The sequence below is a fragment of the Syngnathus floridae genome, chromosome 4 (assembly GCF_059516105.1).
Source record: "Syngnathus floridae isolate MCC-2025c chromosome 4, RoL_Sflo_1.0, whole genome shotgun sequence".
Lineage (NCBI taxonomy): Eukaryota > Metazoa > Chordata > Actinopteri > Syngnathiformes > Syngnathidae > Syngnathus > Syngnathus floridae.
Genome location: NC_142416.1, coordinates 6,003,731 through 6,023,117, shown reverse-complemented (window position 1 = coordinate 6,023,117; position 19,387 = coordinate 6,003,731). Strand labels below are relative to the sequence as shown.

Genomic DNA, 19,387 nt, shown 5'->3' with positions numbered 1-19,387 from the left:
AAACTTGACTTGACTTGACTTGCTGCGTCACAGGAAATGTTTAGAAAGACACATTCAAGTATGTTATTAAAACGTTAAAAAGGCTTTCTATGTACTGTCTTTCTTTGTAAAAAACTCGTGTGCACGTGCGGTTTATAGTCCGGTGCGGCTTATGTAAGAAAAAAACTGAAATATCCCTGAATTTTAGCTGGTGCGGTTTATAATCCGGTGCGGTTTATAGGCAATTACGGTACATCAGAACTTGCGCTTTTTTGGATCACTTTGTCAGCATCTCTGACCCACTGCATGGTCGTTGTAACAGCAGTGTCCGCTTCCACCAAGTGTTTCCTCACCCAGTTGCCTAAGTCAGGGGGGAGACCAGTGAGGAGCGCATTTTTAAGATGTTGCTGATAAGCACTCTCAGCTGCATCATTGAATGGGATGCCACTGTGCACCCTGAATTCTTTTTCAAATCTTAAATGGCAGCCTCATCACTTTATTATCTATTTTTTGTCTTTTGAATTTGCTCTCTTCTCTCTTGTGAAGCTTTCAACCACACTCTAGCACAATGCATTTCTCTCTCTTTTCTTTCCTTTCTCAATCCCTTTGGCTTCCTAGCCACACTCTCCTCCAAAAGTTCTACCACAACGTTCAACTTTCCTTGTACCCCATACTTTTCCTACCACTTCTGCATGTATTACATACAATTAGAAAATCTACTCGCCATGTGCTTCTCATCTCCTTCAAGAGCTAGAGATTTATCATTTTTATTTCCCATCTTAGTTTTAGTAATTTTAGTTTTTCCAATTTTTTTCAAGTTTTTTTTTTCTTTGAGGATCCTCAATGCAGGTTTAAATTGACCTTTCAACAAACTACTAGCCTGTGTTATTGCCGTGGATGAATGCTAGAACTGCTTTTTAGTCAATTTATCCTACCAGTCACATTCAACCACACAACTTTCATGCAAACAGCTTAGAAAAACGGACAAAAAAAAAATAAATCTGCGCCCTTCTTCAATTAAGAAAGAGAAGCTCAGTTTTTTTTCTAGCCCGTTTCTTCCACTGGGAGTTGTACCCAAGCTGTTCTTTGGCCGGAAAAACGGACAAAGAAAAATCTACGCTCTTCTTTGATTAACAAAAAATAAGCTCTGTTTTTCTTAGCACGTTCCTTCCACTGGGACACTAACCGAAGCCCGATCCCTTAGCTTGGAAAAACAGACAAAGAAGAATCTACGCACTTCTTCGATGAATGAAAAAGATGCTCTGCTTTTCTTAGGCTGTTTCTTCCACTGGGACTTAAACCCAAGCGATATCTCGTGCACCTCTACGTTTTACGCGTTTCACATCTTTTACTTTAGGGCTTTTACTTGTCCCCTGGTTCGTTGCTCTACCGGACCCCATCAATCCACTGTTGTCAGACGAAGGCAGACCTAAGATGCTGGCCCAGCGAAGAATTTTCTTCCCGGGTCTTTCTTTTCCAGGTCCTCCTAATGGACGCTGGCTTGTCGACAATGCAGCACGTCGTCCTCCGTCCACCAGCAGCGGGTATGAGGATCCGGGTTACGGCACCAAAATTTTAGAGTGGTCCTCACTCTAACTTATTTTTGCAAGAACCACACGGGAGACAGTATGCCCTTTTTAAGCACTTGCAAGTGGCTAACCCAAGGGCGTACGATCTTGATCCAGAAGGATCCATCAAAGGGTACAGTCCCATCCAACTACCGGCCAATCACCTGCCTCTCTACAACATGGAAGCTGATGTCGGGCATAATATCAGATAAGATCAGCAGGCACATGGATCAATACATGAGCACTGCTCAGAAAGGGATTGGTAAAAATACCAGAGGAGCAAAACATCAACTCCTGGTGGATAGAACAGTCACCCAAGACTGCAGAACTAGACGTACCAACCTGAGCACTGCCTGGATTGATTACAAGAAGCATATGACTCAATGCCACATACTTGGATCACTGAATGCTTGAGGCTGTACAACATCAATGGGACTCTGAGAACCTTCATCGCCAACTCGATGAAACAGTGGAAAACCACACTTGAAGCCAATGGCAAGCCACTTGCACACGTGACCATCAAATGTGGTATATACCAAGGAGACGCTCTGTCCCCAATGCTGTTCTGTATAGGACTGAACCCCCTCAGCCAAATAATCAACAAGACGGGCTATGGATACCAACTCAGGAATGGGGCCACCATCAGCCACCTCCTCTACATGGATGACATAAAGCTGTACGCTAAGAACGAGCGGGACATTGACTCCCTGATCCATACTACCAGGATCTACAGCTCTGACATCGGAATGTCATTCGGACTTGAGAAATGTGGCCGCATGGTGACTAAAAGAGGAAAGGTAATCCACACAGAGGGGGTCTCACTCCCAGAAGGAACAATAGCAGACATTGAGGACAGCTACAAATACCTTGGAATTCCACAGGCAAATGGCAACCTTGACGAGGAAACAAGGAAAGCAGCCAAAGCCAAATACCTCCATCGAGTAAAGCAAGTCCTAAGAAGTCAGCTCAATGGCAAGAACAAGTCCCTAGCCATTAACAGCTACGCCCTACCAGTAATCAGATACCCTGCAGGAATCATACGGTGGCCAAAGGAAGATATACAGACCACAGATATCAAGACACGGAAGCTCCTAACCATGCATGGAGGGTTCCATCCCAAGTCCAGCACCCTGAGACTGTACACTAGCCGTAAAGAAGGAGGCCGAGGACTAGCGAGCGTGAGAGCCACTATCCAAGATGAAACATCCAAGATCCATAAGTACATCAGGGATAAGGCCCCAACGGATCACGTGCTCAGTGAATGTCTCAGACAATGAGCATCAAAGGAAGATGAGGCTGGAGGGACCATCATGGGAGGACAAGCCCCTACATGGGATGTACCACCGAAACATAGCTGAAGTAGCTGATATCCAGAAATCCTACCAATGGCTAGAAAGAGCTGGTCTGAAGGACAGCACAGAGGCACTGATCCTGGCTGCACAAGAACAGGCCTTGAGCACCAGAGCGATAGAGGCCCAAATCTACCACACCAGACAAGACCCCAGGTGTAGATTGTGCAAAGAAGGTCCTGAGACAATCCAGCACATAACTGCAGGGTGTAAGATGCTGGCAGGTAAAGCATAGTTATGGAGCGCCATAACCAAGTAGCTGGAATCGTGTACAGGAACATCTGTGCAGAGTATGGACTGGAAGTCCCAAGATCCAAGTGGGAAACACCTCCAAAGGTGGTAGAGAATGACCAAGCCAAGATCCTCTGGGACTTCCAGATCCAGACAGACAGAATGGTAATGGCGAACCAACCGGACATTGTGGTGGTGGACAAAGAGCAGAGGAAAGCCGTTGTGGTTGACATAGCCATCCCAAATGATGGTAACATTAGGAAAAAGGAACATGAGAAACTTGAGAAATATCAAGGGCTCAGAGAAGAGCTGGAGAAGACCTGGAGAGTTAAGACTTCAGTGGTACCTGTGGTCATTGGAGCACTAGGGGCAGTAACCCCCAAACTGGAGGAGTGGCTGAAACAGATCCCAGGAAAAACATCTGACATCTCAGTCCAGAAAAGTGCAGTACTAGAAACAGCAAAGATACTGCGTAGAACCCTCAAGCTCCCAGGCCTCTGGTAGAGGACCCGAGCTTGAAGGGAAAAAGAGACCACCCACGGGGGGTGAGGACAAGTTTTTTTTTTTTTTATATCAGCATATATATATCGCAGCAGTAGTGCGTCTTCCTGGTTTTAAAAGAAGAGAGAAGAAAACAACAAGGACGAAGAAGAAGAAGATGACAACCAAGAAAATAACGACGACCAATAAGAAGCAGCAGAGGAGGAACAGGCATGGCCATCAAACTTGATTTTAAAGGTTGAACGTCGCATTAATCCACCAGGATTGTACCCTTGGCTAAAATGCATGGCAGGAGTCTTGTTCTGGTAAGCCATTTTAGGATCAAATAAAAAGATTTTAACTGAAGTTTTAGCCAACGTTCCGTTGTATTAGTCTGTTGCCGGCAGGCAGAAGACACTCCTCACAGAGCCTGCGGCTCGCTATTTATTCTTCATTTTGCATTTTAAAAGGTAAAATTATTAAGTGTATCAAGTTTTAGAGGGAAAAAATTTTAATCAAAAGCCAACCTCGACTTCGCGGATTTCACGTATTGCGGGCATTTTCAGGAACGAAACCCGCGCGATAATCGAGAGAACACTATTTATACAAGCACCCTATAAGATAAATGCTATAAGACCCTTCAAACCTAGCACAACTGGCGCAATTTGCTCATGATGAGTGGGCCAAAATACCCGCTCAGAGGTGTATGTCTCATTGAAAGTTCATTGTAGTTATTACTTTTTCAAGTTGTATTTGTCATCATTTTTGTCCAGGCCAATTTCATGCATTTGTTTTTCAAAATAATTCAGATGAAACAATTCAAAAGTAATATCTGATTTTCATTTTCTATTTTGCACTCCATTTGAATGTATTACTTTTGTCAGATTCTATGACCACTGTGGTTTTTTGGGTGGTGGAATAGCGGCCGGGGGTCCATTGTATTGCACTTTTGGTTTTCTGAGGGTTGCATTGGTAATAAAGCTAGTACTGCATTAATTCTATTAATTTGTCATAGAAATGAGTTCCTTTATTTGTATTGACATACTATTTAAGTAATGTTCAAGTCACGTTGTGCACTAGAATCCAAACATTTGTGGGTTCTATACTGATAGGATTCCCACCACATGTCCTGACATATCAGACTGTTATGTTCCCGTCTTTCAGGTTACAGCTTTGTACCACTGCTCTCTTCAGCTCTCCAGCACGGGGTAATCCATTATGCAATGGTCAAGCAGACATGGGTTCATAAGTGTGGAAGTGGATTCCTTTGGAGCATGTAATCTTCATCACTGCACCGTTTAGGCTGGTGTCGTTAATCAATCTCATCATACCTTCTGCGATCATTGATGGCCTGGAGATGAGGGAGGAGATTGGTATTAAATGACATTTAAAAAAAAAAAAAAAAGCCACTTAGATTAGCATAGACGAGAGCAGGCATGTCTAGCTCCCGGCCTGGAGGGACGCTGTCCTACCTGTCTTCTAAGATCCCCTGCTGCAAGACACCTGATTCAAATAATGAATTCATCAGCAAGCTCTGATGAAGCTTGATCATGGAATACAGGCAGGACAGAAGCACTCCAGGACTGAGTTTGGACACCCCTGCACTGGTCTTGTTTGATCACTTCTCTGGAGAGGCCTCTTTACTATTAAAAAGCTTTGCCAACATCTTGCACTACGCCATAAAATACGCCCCAAAATAGTAACTATATCTATATCTATACTTATATCAGCCTCAATTATGGATTGGGGCTTGTAGTGTGGTTGACTTTATTATTTAAACAATGTTCATCATCACCTCTGACACTACTGGTTCACTGATCTTCTTTAATGTGAGTAATTTAGTGTCACAAGCCACTTGTTGGCTGATTATAACTATACTATACATGAATTTCCTCAAAGACAAAACATCCTCCCAACTCCAAATAACATAAACAACTTGACAGTAACAGGCATCTAAACAGAATAGGGTAAAAAAAAAAAAACTCTGTGCTGTCTTCTATACTTTTCAACAAACGGTTTAACTACATCTTTAAGAATTATATCTGGATTTATTGTCAGCCTTTTGATGTCCTGTATTCAAAGAACATATTGCGAGTTGAGTTAATTCATAGGCCACAGATTCATACATTTTCATTTCAACCCAATTTTCTGTCAACCAAGACATCACACACGAAGGCCGTATTTTTCTACACTGGCGACTGCGCGCTTGCCATAAAATCAGCTTCATTCATGCCAGCGCAAGTCTGGTCAAGCATTTTTGGGCCATCTGGCCATCAACTCATCTGGCAATTTGGTAAAAGAAAGAAATCTGTGTTTGGCAAAAAAATGGATGCATCATCATTTTAATGCTGGGACAATGGTTTAGTTTGGCATGTTTGTGAATTTGTTGACCCTCTATACCTCACTGGGTCTTCCTGGCGTGCCTCAGGGGCATTTTGCAATTTGGCAACAAAAAATAGACAACATTTAAGACAGGGTCAAGGGAGCTTTATTTCGATGCGCAGGTGGTCTAACACAATTTTGGTGTATTTAATTGAGGTGCAGGCAGACAAATTTGGCGCTCTGCGGTTGTTCATGGTGGACATCATGATTTTCCATTTAGAAATATGACGACAGCGTGGGACACTCTGAGTCATTGTAGAAATCCATAGATTGAAGAAATTATAATCATTATCATCTCAAATACATTTTATTAGCAGTGCCTTCAGTATTAAAAAGAGAGGGGGGCTGGCATCCACAGCGCCCACACCCCCACCACAATTTCAAAATCCCCGGTCAACGTACATGAATTAAGTGCACGTTGATCGGCTGATCAAGAAAAGATTACCATAATGTCAGGCACGACGTACTCGGGTTTGTGTGTTGAACACCCTGATTTTGATGCAAATGAAGAACACCACATTAATGTGCATGGAAAAGTCTACTTCCATGCAACAATGGCGCGCACACACAGGCCTGCTGGGTGAGAGGCCTGGTCCTGAGGTCCACCACAATAATATAATTTTCCTTAAATTCTTTCTTGTACAATTAAAATTAAATGATTAACTGTAAAAGCAGCAAATTAAGATGATAGTTCCGTAACTACCTTTGTTTCTATTAAATCAAAATAAATGGTCAGCTACTACTTCAGAAGAGACTGTTCAAGCTTAGTTGTTCCACTACATTTCATTACAGTTGGTAATCGCATGATTCCAGAATGAATTACAACTTATATGTTTGCATGTGTTATGGAAGGCATACTCACTGTAAAACTCCAAACTTGTTCATGCTGCGCTTGAAATCATCCTTGAATTTGACAAATTTCCCCATGTTTTCCTCCTGTTCTACTGAATGGAGCAGAGGAGTGTCGACAAAGGCAGGACACAGCACATTGATACGCACGCCGTAGTCACTCTGCGAAGATGCATCCTGTAAAATATGACAGTGATGTCCCACCGTAGACAGCACTCAAAGTATATGTTTGGTTTACATGACTAGCTCCTATCTAGCTACTAATGGTGCATTTGAGTATGTGCTACTTACGGCCATAACCCTGGTAAAACCAATGACTCCATGTTTTGTGGCTGTGTAGACAGGCTGGTGAGGAGAGTGCAGGAAGGCTGTTGCAAAACGATGCGTAAAAGACAGCCATATTAATGTTACTTAAACGTATAGCAATAATCTAAAGAAAATATCAACAGCTACTCCTTCAGCCATCACCTTATCATGGCGGAGGGATTTTTGTGTCTCTACATTGTTGTGTTTTTATGCCTTTATGCCTAGGTGAAAAACCAGACAAAGCACGGTTTAATAACCCCAAAGTAAAGATATTCATTGGGCCATATTTTGTTTCGCCTGGACGCGGATCACCAAGGCCCTTCCCTGAAGCTAAGCCCGAAAGTTGGTGGAGGGGTTTTGTGTCTCTACGTTGTTGTGGTTTTTATTCTTTATGCCTAGGTGGAAAACCAGACAAAGCACGGCTTAATACCCCAATTATGAAGAAATCCATTGGGCCATATTTTGTTTCACCTGGATGCAGATCACCAAGGCCCTCCTCTGATGGAGTTGACTGAGGAAAATTAACCAAATGGGGTCATATGTGAAAAGTAAACCAGTTTCACCACTCCACTGTCGATTCAGGTCCTTGGAGAAAGTCATACTACTCCATATATGATGACTACCTACAATAGTTAGTTTCCCCGTTTATATAGTTTACCGTAATTTCCGCACTACTGAGCGCACTGAAAAACGTAAACTTTACTCCAAAAACCACAGTGCACCTTTTAATGCAGAGCACCTTATATATTGATCAATTGATGAATTTGTTGATTCATACTGGTTGTACACAGCGCTCTGCGAAAATGTTTCAGTTCGTTTTAGTACGACTAGTATATTACAAGGTCGCATCGCTTCCCAGCATTACGGCAACCGTGGTCAGGGGGTGTCACTGAATAGCTGTTGTACCCACGAGGCTATTTCATTTCAAAATAGGCTGTTCCGTTAATGTTTTCGAGTACGTTTACGGATCAGTATCCAACGGAATCATGAATAAGCAGCGTCAATGTGTTAAATCAGTCTTTAGTCGGTTCCGATCACTTTTATGGAAGAGAGTTTGAGAAATGTGATTATTTACCGGGGGCTGCCACGACACTTTGCTGAGGCTCATGGGAGTCTGCGAGCTGAGGCTCATGGGAGTTTGCGGGTGGCTAGTGCTATAATGATAACTGCTATACGCACGAGGCTATTTCATTTCAAAATAGGCTGGTCCGTTAAATGTCAAAGTCAAAGTCAAAGTCTCCTTTATTGTCAATTCCTCCGCATGTCAAGACACACAAAGAGATCGAAATTACGTTTCTCACTATCCCAGGGTGACAAGACAGAGTTCACAACGCGCATACAAGTAAACAACACAGGAAAAATAAAACAAGAAGATGAACATATAAGAGTGATAGCACGCTAGCCGCTCCCGATGCACAGCAGAGTCCGGAAAGATGACAGTCAACCAGGCCACTGCGAACACGAGCACACAGCAGGCACGCACTGTCCGGTTCGTGGATCCTATCAGGCGAACGCAACCCATCTTGTCGTCCCGCGAACGAACGTACGCCAGGAGAATGGAAGGCACGGCTGGGCGAGCTGGGTTGGCCGCAAGCCTGGCCCGACGTCTTCGCGCTGGCCCCTCTTCCGCTGCCTCGCAGACTCGCTGCCGACGCATCCCAACAATGCTCCAGGACGGAGCAGTACGAGCTCACGACGCAGTCCAACCGGGGGAGGAAGAGCAGGCCAGTCCGGCGTCGCTCCATGACGAAGCAGTCCGAGCGCCCTTAATCTCTCCGCACCAAAGTCCAGAACGCCATAAAACCCACTTCCGCCGATGTTGAGCAGAACATGCCCGCCGCACTAGTAGCACGACGTATCACACGAAACGAACACACACAAAACTGCCGGACAAACACTCAGTAAACACTCACAAAACACCGAACGGGACAGAGAGTGGCCGCTGCGTGTGCACGCGCCGCCATCTTGTGAAATGTTCGAGTAAATTTACGGATCGATATGGAAGGGAAACATAGGTAAGCAGTACCAATGTGTTCGATCAAACTTTAGTCAGTTCCGATCATTTCATAGGAGATAGTTTGAGAAACGCGATTGTTTACAGGGGGCTGCCACGACACTTTGCTGAGGCTCATGGGAGTTTGTGCGTGTCTAATGCTATAATGATAGCTGCTATACACACGAGGCTATTTCATTTCAAAATAGGCTGCTCCGTAAATGTTTTGAGTAAATTTACGGATCGATATGTAAGGAAAACATAGGTAAGCAGTACCAATGCGTTAGATCGAACTTTAGTCAGTTCTGATCATTTTATAGGAGATAGTTTGAGAAACGCGATTGTTTACAGGGGGCAGCCACGACACTTTGCTGAGGCTCATGGGGTCTGCGAGCTGAGGCTCATGGGGGTCTGCGAGCTGAGGGTCATGGGAGTTTGTGGGTGGCTAATGGTATAATGATAGCTGCTATACGCACGATGCTATTTCATTTCAAAATAGGCTGCTCTGTTAATGTTTCAAGTAAATTTACGGATCGATATGGAAGGGAAACATAAGTAAGCAGTACCAATGTGTTAGATCGAACTTTAGTCAGTTCCGATCATTTTATAGGAGATAGTTTGAGAAACGCGATTGTTTACAAAAGGCTCGTTGTTTATTGGCTAGTAGATGCATACCGCAACCCTAGTTAACCTCAGTTTGTTGCAGTATAGCTTCTATTTTATGCACCTTTTAATCCGGTGCACCCTATGTATGAAATAATTTCTAAAATAAAAAATTCTATGAGGGTGCGCCTTACAATCCAGTGCGCTTTATAATCCAGTGCGCCTTATGGTGCTAAAAAAACGGTAATACACTTCTGCTTTATGGTAGGTCTCAGGTCAAAGCACAAGGTTAGACAGGATGTTTGTGGGACAGTTCTATAGGTAAAAGTACTCACCAAAAGGTCATTTGTTTATAATGAAGCTTTGTCATTTTATATGAACAACAAGAAGCAAGATGTTGATCCATCTAGCAAGATGCGCATTTCTCTATTCATTCAGTACAGGGGTCCCTGATCCCAGTCCTCGGGGTCTGGTGTCCTGCATATTTTTACATGTCTCCCTTCTGCAACACACCTGATTCAAATCTTCGGGATGGTTATCAGCAACTTGCTGATCACCCAACCATTTGAATCAGATGTGTTGCACCAGGGGAGACATAGAAAACATGCAGGACACCGGCGGACCCCGAGGACCAGAATTGGTAAGATCAGGGGGATCTAGTGAGTCAATGTCTGCGTATGAATTTAATTTGTGAAAAATTTGATTTGCTCTTGAAGGTGAAAAAAATGGTGGAAGTCCAAGGTATTTGTCCACATGTGACAGTGTGCACAATATAGTGTGTAACTGTTTAGTACCTGCCATAGAAGAAACATTGATGATTGTGCCTCCTTCCTTGCCATGCTCCTTACTCATATGTTCTAGAGCCAGGTAGGTCCCATTTATGACAGACGTCTGTAACGAAATGGACAACCTCATCATGGTGACATTCTTCACAACAGACGTGTGACACACAAGCAGAAATTAAAATCTCAAAAAATAATTTAATTACATGTTAATCAAATTGGAACATTTTGTTCAAACATGGTAACAACTTAGGAGTGGTTTTACGTCCTTCCTAGCACATACCAAGAAAACCCTATAGAACGTCAGATAAGTCCCCTGGAAAACAATCCCTGCTTATGTTTGTTGATGAGGAATTTCCTCCTCTTAATTAGCTCAGCAGTCAAAGATGGTGAAGAAAGATAAACATTTCTGCTCTCGGTGCTCAGCCAAATTGTAGAATTACAATTACTTTGCAGTCATACAATAGTTCACGAGAGCAACTCCTCTTTTTTCCTTCTCATGTATTTTTCTATGTGGATCCATTCCCGAGTTCCACAATGCATCACATGAGGCACGTGGACGGAAAATTGATGTGTTAAAACTGAAGACTATGTCTGTCCAGAATAGAACCTCTGGATTTGCATTAGTATGATCTTTGGTGTTGAAATATCATATACAAAATGCTTAATTACAAATTATTTTATGGTTTGAGGACATAGGCATATTTATAGAAAAAAATGGTGAGTGCAAAGCTGATGATTTGTTATCGTAACATTTCACTTTCAACGAAAACTTTATAAATCTCCCAGGGAGTCTAAACATTGCTTTTTAATTTTGTTTGCTCGGCAGAATTTGTACAGTGCTAAATCATCCCCGGCTCCCAAAAAAGTGTCATTCCTGCTCCCGAGGCTGTGTGAATGACAAACTAAGAGTTGACAGCATTATGCCTCTGGACAAAGAATTGGCAGGAACAGGAAATTAGTCAAGCCACACAAAGGAAATGTAACTCCAAACAGCACTAAAATAATCGAGAAACAAGTTTAATGTACACAATCGTTCATGAATTCAATTAAATCACATTTTAAAGGCCGCTCCTCTGGTGAATATGATAACCATCTACTCAAAACACTTCACTGTAAAAAAAAAAAAAAAAAGTTTTTCTAATTCACTCGCTGGGTAGCTGTAGTTGGTTTACTTACTTTACTCATTTGGACCCAGCAGACTTGGTCAGAGATTGAATTTGGGCGGTCAAGAAATATGAAGCTGACTGCCTATTTGAAGTGTACTAAACCTCAACTAAAGTTAATGCAACATAATACTGAAAATTGATTGTCCTTCATTTGATTAAGCAGTATATGAACATTAAATTCGTAATGCAAGTATCAATGGGAACTGATTCCCTGTAAAAAAAAAGTTACATTTGATTAAGTATCAAAATAATGACATAACCTGCGCAGCATCCGTTTGACCTGTTTTGACATAGTAAAATGGCACATGGCACTGTTCTTTTTTTTTTCTCCTGGTTTATTTTGCTGCAAAACTCCATCAATAAGTGCTGCCATGATTCAGATAGCACTCCTAAAACTGTAAGGTGTCATGTTCTCATTTACAGCAGCAGTGGTTGGCAAAGGCAGGTAGCCTGTCAGCCTCCACTGTAGGTCAGGGAGGTCCAATTCTGATTCTCAAGAGCCGCTATCCAGCCTGTTTTAGGTGTGTCCCTTCTCCTAGACACCTGATTAAATAGATCAGCTAATCATCCAGCTTTGGGAAAGCTTGAGAACGATTCAGATTTGTAGTCTGTTGAGTGAATCAATGTTTGGAAGCTCACAAATGTACTTTGTGGGGATTCTAAGGAGTACATTGAAGTTTGCAGTATTAGTTAGCAAAATAAATAAACTCCACACCTATTATCACCTCACCAAATTCACTTGAATGGTCTTCTCCCAGTTCTTTTCATTGTTGATTCCAGCATTGTTGATGACAATGTCTAGACGACCAAACTGGTCGACAGTGCTCTGGAAGGCATCTAAATGACAGAAATCAAATGGCATGAGTGAATGATTTAAGACATTTGTATAACTAAGGATAAAATTTGACACGGGCTCTTATGATAACAATCGTTGAATGCAGGGTTTCTCAAACTACGTCAAGAGGAGCAGAAAAATAGTACTTTTATGATTCTTTTTCAACAAACAAAAATTAACTTTGACAAGATAGTTGTAAGTTGTTATTTTTTTTGTTAAATTCCATCATTTTATGTACTCATTCACTTTCCAAAAACAAATGTGAATGGAACGCCTTTGTGATGTGACACACATGCACACAAAGCAAGACGCCGAATGACAAGTACAAAAGACGACCGGCAGTGTTTAGCCTCCATAGAGGCTCATCCTATAGAGGAGCGATGCGCGAGGAGGTCAAAATAGGTAGGGAAAATTAGGTGAGGCTTTTTGATCACTTTTCCTGGAGACCTCTACTAAAGATGACATCACATCACGATTGCCACGCATGATGAACCACGTGTGACTTAATGCAATACACAGGTCAAGTGGATAGTTTTCATTTTTTTTATCTTTGCTTTAATATGAATTGTTATGCCTAAAAAAAAAACAAAGTTTAAATCAGTGGTTCTTAACCTGGGTTCGGCCGAACCCTAAAAGTTCGGTGCGTCAGTATCAGGGGTTCGGCAGAGCCTTCACTGCGGAGGTCTGAACACACCTGAATTATTGTGTAAATCCGTGACGACACATATCTGAACTGGTCTCGCAAAGGCAACAGCACAAGTCACACTGATTTGCAGGTATGTACCGTATTGGCCCAAATATAAGTCGATGTTTTTTGCATTGAAATAAGACTGAAAAAGTGGGGGTCGGGTTACATTCGGGGTCTAGACATTATACCCAGTCACAATGCTAGACGTGCCAGATATCTTTAAAGGGAATGCTAAACTTAACTCCCCAGGTCAAAGCGAACCCGTCACAAAAAATAAAAATAGCTGTTAGAAAGGTTCCTATGTTGATGTTAAAATGTTGGAAAGTTACGTCACCGTGCCTTAAATCTCACGTGAGTTACCTCAGCTTATCGCAATTATTGGAGCTTGTGCGCAGCGGTAAGTTAAAGGTTGCTGGTATCGACTGAGTATGTTGCTGTGATCGTGTGCGTCTTTGACACAAAGTGAGTATATGCATTTCATTGTTACTACTGTCTACGGGGTGGCGGGTCAGAGCTTGCTTTGACAAAGGAAGCGTAAGGCGCTCCTTCCCTCCGCTAGCCTATGGGAGGTCCTTGGGCAAGACTGAGTACCCATTTAGCCCCCCTTGTCAGGGTCACGATGAAGCCACGGGAAGCAGGTGGTGGATGAAGTTTGAAGGCAGCCAGAGAGTATCTTTGTTACTGATTTTGGACTTCGTTGTTCTGAGCAGAGGATACCCTTAGGTACAATGGTCAGGACAGCCGCCCAGTATGGGCACTGCTCGGACAGAAAGCAATTGCAACCTACTGTCTGTAAAATTGCAAAGAAAGCCATGGAAAGACATTCAATGCTTAAATCGAAGATGAAAGCTTCGGAGGACAGAGAAGAATGGAGGGCCATGGCTTATACTCAGGAGCGACTTAGATATGTTTTTTTCACAGATTTTTACTTGATCATTAAGACATCACTTACTTACAAGTATAGTTGACCACTTCCCATATTATTTTTATATAGTTGATCACTTCACATGCTTTTATATCTTTATCTTGAACATATTCAAAACATAAAAAAATAGAGAAAACATCAAATAAAGCAATTAACGCTTTAAAGCACCATATCCAAGTCCACTGTCTGCTGTATGTACACTTGCTCCATTTTTGCTCCTCTTTTATTTATTATTATTATTATTTATTATTATTTGTTTATTTATCATTTATTCAACACTCTTATTTATTTATTGTTTGTGCCTTCTTGGGTTTTTCTGTGTTGCTTGTATGCATATGTGTACTATCTCACCGAGGGATAGTGGGAACGTAATTTCACTCTCTTTGTGTGTCTTGGTATATGAAAAAAAATCGACAATAAAGCAGACAAATTATATTTTCAGACGAAACTGGATGAGGGCGCTCTAAATTTCACCGTTGGCAATGACTCATCAACTGGGTGGGCTTAAGAAAAATGGCACCAAAAAGAAACTCATATTTTGCAGGTTACAAACTTCAAGCTGTAAAATACGCAGCTGAAAACAGTAATCGAGCAGCAGAAAGAAAGTTTGGAGAACCGTGATGTACCAATGGATTACTATTTCAAGTGACGTCAGTGGCACGGCGCGGTGCGGCGGTTGTTTACATAAAGGACAAACGTACCCACGTAAGGACTACCGGCATCATTAGCGGTGATCATTTCTAAGTGACACGGAGGACAAAGAGTTTGAAGGAATTAAGGATTTGGAGTGACATAGAAGGTTTGAAAAACTATTATGGCTTTTACGTACGCCCGGTCCTACTCTACTGAGTCGGCGGCTGGCACTCGGCCGAGTGGCTGTCCGCGAACGGTGCATGGGGCTCGGACATGGCCATTACGCACGCCCGGTCCTATGCCATGGACTCTCGTGTCTGGAAGTCCACGCCACCACACGCTTGGAAGTTTGTTTTGTTTAATAAAGAGCCGTTTACCAAACCCACGTCTATCCTTGTACTTTGTTAACGCTACAATATAGTTATATACTAGATCTGTGGAATAAAGACGAGGCTGACGTCAGGGCGCACGCGCGGCGATGTTGACAAAGGACGAGGAATTTGATCGATGGCTTTAATGGATTTAAAGTGCATGGATGGTTTGATAATATTATTGCTTATATTATAGTTATTTGAAATATAGTTTATCTATCGTTATATGAGCCTGTGGAATATTTCGAAGTGCAAGCGCCCTCAGCCGCGAGCACCCATTGTTGACAAAGAACGATCGATGGATTTAATGAATTGGAGTGACACCGATGATTTTATAAACGTGTTATTCATGTAATCGTTTTCTTTAATAACTCTATATGTTACGTCAGGCCCATTCTCAGCTCTTCGTTTGTGTTTGTCACGTTAGCATACCTATCGTTTAGCCTGTTGCTATGTATCGAACGATCGATGGATTTAATGAATTGGAGTGACACAGATGGTTTTATAAACATGTTATTTATGTAATAGTTGTCCTAAATCACTCTATATGTTACGTCAGGCCCGTTTTCAGCTCCTCGTTTGTGTTTGTCACGTTAGCATACCTATCGTTTAGCCTGTTGCTATCGTATCGAAAGATCGATGGATTTAATGAATTGGAGTTACACCGATGGTTTTATAAACATGTTATTCATGTAATAGTTGTCCTTAATCACTCTGTTACGTCAGACCCGTTCTCAGTTCTTTGTTTGTGTTTGTCACGTTAGCATACCCATCGTTTAGCCTGTTGTTGCTATCGTTTAGCCTGTTGTTGCTCGTTCATGACTGTTTTTGGTGTGGGATTTTGTCGAATAAATTGCCCCCCAAAATGCGACTTATACTCCGGAGCGACTTATATAAGTTTTTGTTTCACTTTTTGGGGCATTTTATGGCTGGTGCGACTTATACTCCGGAGCGACTTATAGGCCGGAAAATACCGTACTTGTATGTTGTTGATCATCAGCTTTAGTTTTTCTCTTAATCGTGGTAGTATTATGGGATAAATTCGCTGCAAAACAGGGCTGGATGGTTCACAGCTTGCGTCAGCGGAATGCGGCAAAAATTAAAGTAAAAAAGTATGAATTGTAGCCCCTGACAGCTCAGCTTCTATTCACTTAGAATAACTTTCTGGTGATTTCTGGTGACTATTGATAGCTTTGTAACCCATTCCTTCTTTTCTTACCGAAGAACGTATCTAAACTTGGTCCATGATAGCTCATTTTGAACTAGAAATGATCTTTTATGCTTTCTCTCTTTATATCTTCAAAGTTTCTCTTCAGCTGTCTAAACCACACGTCATCTCCAGTTAGTTCAAAACGGTGTCGTTGTACTGTCTCCCTTTTTATTTACGGATTCAGTACATTTTCAGTCACTTAAGGACCCGTCAATGGCTTTTTCGTGCACAAATCCCTCCCACAGCGAGCCACCAGTTTGTTTATCTCCACATGTGAACAGACAGATCAGGTTTCATCAACAACTGACGAGGTGGTAAAACCTGCATGTGTCAGTAGCGGCTGCATTCCACACTTGGCCAACACACAATCAGAAACAAAGACACCTGACTTCAGAGAAGTTATGTTTTCAACACATACTAGGTAGACACATTCTAATTGACAGCAGTCACACATTTAGAAGCACCGTCAAACAGCATTCCACAGTTGGTAACCTGCAGGGTTTTGCAGTGTCACACATGGAAAGCACTTTCCTTTTGCTCCCTCGAAGGCGCATTTCCCCATATACAGTGCGCAATGTTCAACATAACGCACTGTTGAACCAACAGCAGAAATGCAGCGAAACAAGCAGTCATGTGACTACGTACAAGACCAGACAAGCTTCATTTGAACTGAAATTCGATTGCTGCTTGTCAGCGAGAACCTCAAGTGACCGGATTGTCACAGCTTGTCTGTTGCAGCTGTTCTCACACTCTCAATGTAACCGTCAGCATATGCAAGCATAGAAGCAAGGAAACGCTTCTGGAAAACTTTTGTAAAGCCTCTTGGAAAGTCGGAAATCATTTACCAATCCAAGACTTTTTATGAATTCGCTATCGTGTTGGGCTAAAACCATAGGAGCAAAAATTAGACTTTTCTATTATGGGATAACTATATGAAATGTTCCCTATTACACTGTCACCCCCACAAGCTGTTACCTCTCAGTGAGTCACCATTGGAAACATCACACTGAATAAAAGTGCAGCTGTCAGCTCCAAATTCCGTGTCCAGTTGTTTCTTGCACTCATCACCACAGGTCTTGTTCAGGTCAACCACAGCCACCTAATGGACACAAAAGCTTGAAGGAAAACATCAAAAGGACTGTGCTGATGTTTTTGTTTGTGTGAAATAAATACACTCGACTGCCAATCAGTCTCAGGTAATATTGTCAGTATTTCAGCCAACAATCCCCCAGACCGCTTCATCAAAACAGTCACTTTCATGTAATGATCATTCTATGACAGTGATGCAAATTAGCACACAGAATCTGTGCCACCAGGTGAAACCAAAGTAGTTAGGTCAAAACAGGTTGTGCAGCAAAAGATAAGAGTCAAGACAGTTGTGAAAGAGCTGTCTATTCAGGGAAACACAATAGGTTTCATGACAATGTTCCGACAGTGTGAGAAACGGTCAAAGTGATGACAAGAAGCGGTTTGACAGATCAGGACTGACCTTAGCTGAGCTCTGTAGGAGGGACTGGACTACGGCTCTCCCGATGCCCTGAGCTCCCCCGGTCACCAGAGCCACCCTCCCATTCAGAGACATGATCCTATACACTTTGGCTTATCTGTGTCAACCTATCGCTCACTTTGAATTCTTTCTTTTTTGCTGTCCACCTACCTGAGGACTCACATACCTATCTGACGCCTTCTCTGTCTTTGAACACACTCGGAGGCTTGCTCAGTATTCCGTCTGTTTCTACTCTTTTGGTTGGGTATTGCTTTCCCTCCCCCTTTTCACTGTCTCCCTCTCTCCTTCTGCATATCAGTCCAAACAAATACTGTGTGTGTGTATGTGTGTGTGTGTGTGTGTGTGTTTGTGTGTGTGTGTGTGTGTGTGTGTGCGCGTGCGTGTTTGTGCGTGAGTGAGCGCGTCATATAGTCTAAGTAAACTGTTGGATAATAATTACAGATTTATTCAACAGTTGTACCTGCCCTCCTAACTCCACCTATTTCCTTCCCCACCCCTTTCTCAGCACTCTATCACGCCTCTCATTTTCACATTCATAATCTACGGGATATCCTACAACCGAGTACAACCATTTGGATCCAGTATTAACTATCTGCATTTCCCATCTGGAAAGACGTTGAACTCACCCAGGTTATGGGACAAAGGAGAAGCAGTGGGTGCAGGATTTCACTCCAGTGTTTGGTAAATGTTGCATTACATTGAGTAACAATGGGCTTGAACAGATGCCGTGTAAACATCTACAACTCGGAGAAGGAGGAGACCAGGAGCTCTATTTACTACTAGTCACTTGAATACGATTTATATTATATTTAACCTTGTTTGAAAAGAACCCTATTATAACAAAAGACTTGCCGTTTTAATAACAATGCTATTGGATAATAAAAACTAACCAGTTAATTTTCCAGTTTGATAAATGATCCTGTTTCACCTCACACATCTTTCAATACAATTTTTTTACAGTCACAATTTACAATGACCGCTATAATAATCAATAATATCTGGTCATTTTGCCAAAACAGCCAATGAAAACACATGCTTTCAGTATGTCCTATGGCCACTAGAACCACCCTTTAAACACATTCTACAGATTCACACCACGGGGGGGGGGGGGTTAGGGTTAGGGTTAGGGATGGGGGGCATCTAACGACTTATTGTTGTTTTAAAGATCTGTCATACAACTTACTCAGAGGAGCAATTCACATCAATACACTGTAGGGAGAGCCCTGCAGCAATAATTTGACAATTCAATCCATTCATCCATCTTTTTTGACTGTGATGTCGCATTTGCTTATAATGTGTACAAAGATTGTGATTTTAGCAGCTATCTTTAAACATAAAGATATTTCATTATTATTTTTATTATTATTGGTCCAAAATACACGAATTGCATTGAGTGTCATTTTAGCAACTATCTGTAAACATTTTATTGTTATTATTGGTCCAAAATACACTAATTGCAGTGAGGGTAATTATTTTTGCATGGTTATCACGTTTATCTACCACAGCAACTCGCTCAAGGCAGGACTG

General features: G+C 42.1%; 1 protein-coding gene across 1 annotated transcript; it reads right to left on the bottom strand.

Moving 5' to 3' along the window:
• Window positions 1–4,603: 4,603 nt before the first annotated feature.
• hpgd (15-hydroxyprostaglandin dehydrogenase) lies at window positions 4,604–18,252 on the bottom strand. Its single transcript, XM_088372834.1, has 7 exons — window positions 17,843–18,252; window positions 17,329–17,452; window positions 12,422–12,528; window positions 10,535–10,631; window positions 7,130–7,206; window positions 6,852–7,015; window positions 4,604–4,958 (listed from the first exon to the last, which is right to left on the bottom strand). Exons 1-7 carry the CDS (start codon window positions 17,933–17,935, stop codon window positions 4,835–4,837), a joined length of 786 nt encoding a protein of 261 aa, XP_088228960.1. The 5' UTR covers window positions 17,936–18,252; the 3' UTR covers window positions 4,604–4,834.
• Window positions 18,253–19,387: the final 1,135 nt, after the last annotated feature.

Excerpts from the sequence above, each read along its gene's own strand:
- hpgd (XM_088372834.1), bottom strand. The coding sequence starts at position 17,935 with ATGTCTCTGAATGGGAGGGTGGCTCTGGTGACCGGGGGAGCTCAGGGC. Across the intron at positions 7,207-10,534 it reads CAATGTTTCTTCTATGGCAG|CCTTCCTGCACTCTCCTCAC; the intron begins GTACTAAACAGT and ends GTTTTGCAACAG. Across the intron at positions 7,016-7,129 it reads GTTTTACCAGGGTTATGGCC|GATGCATCTTCGCAGAGTGA; the intron begins GTAAGTAGCACA and ends CATATTTTACAG.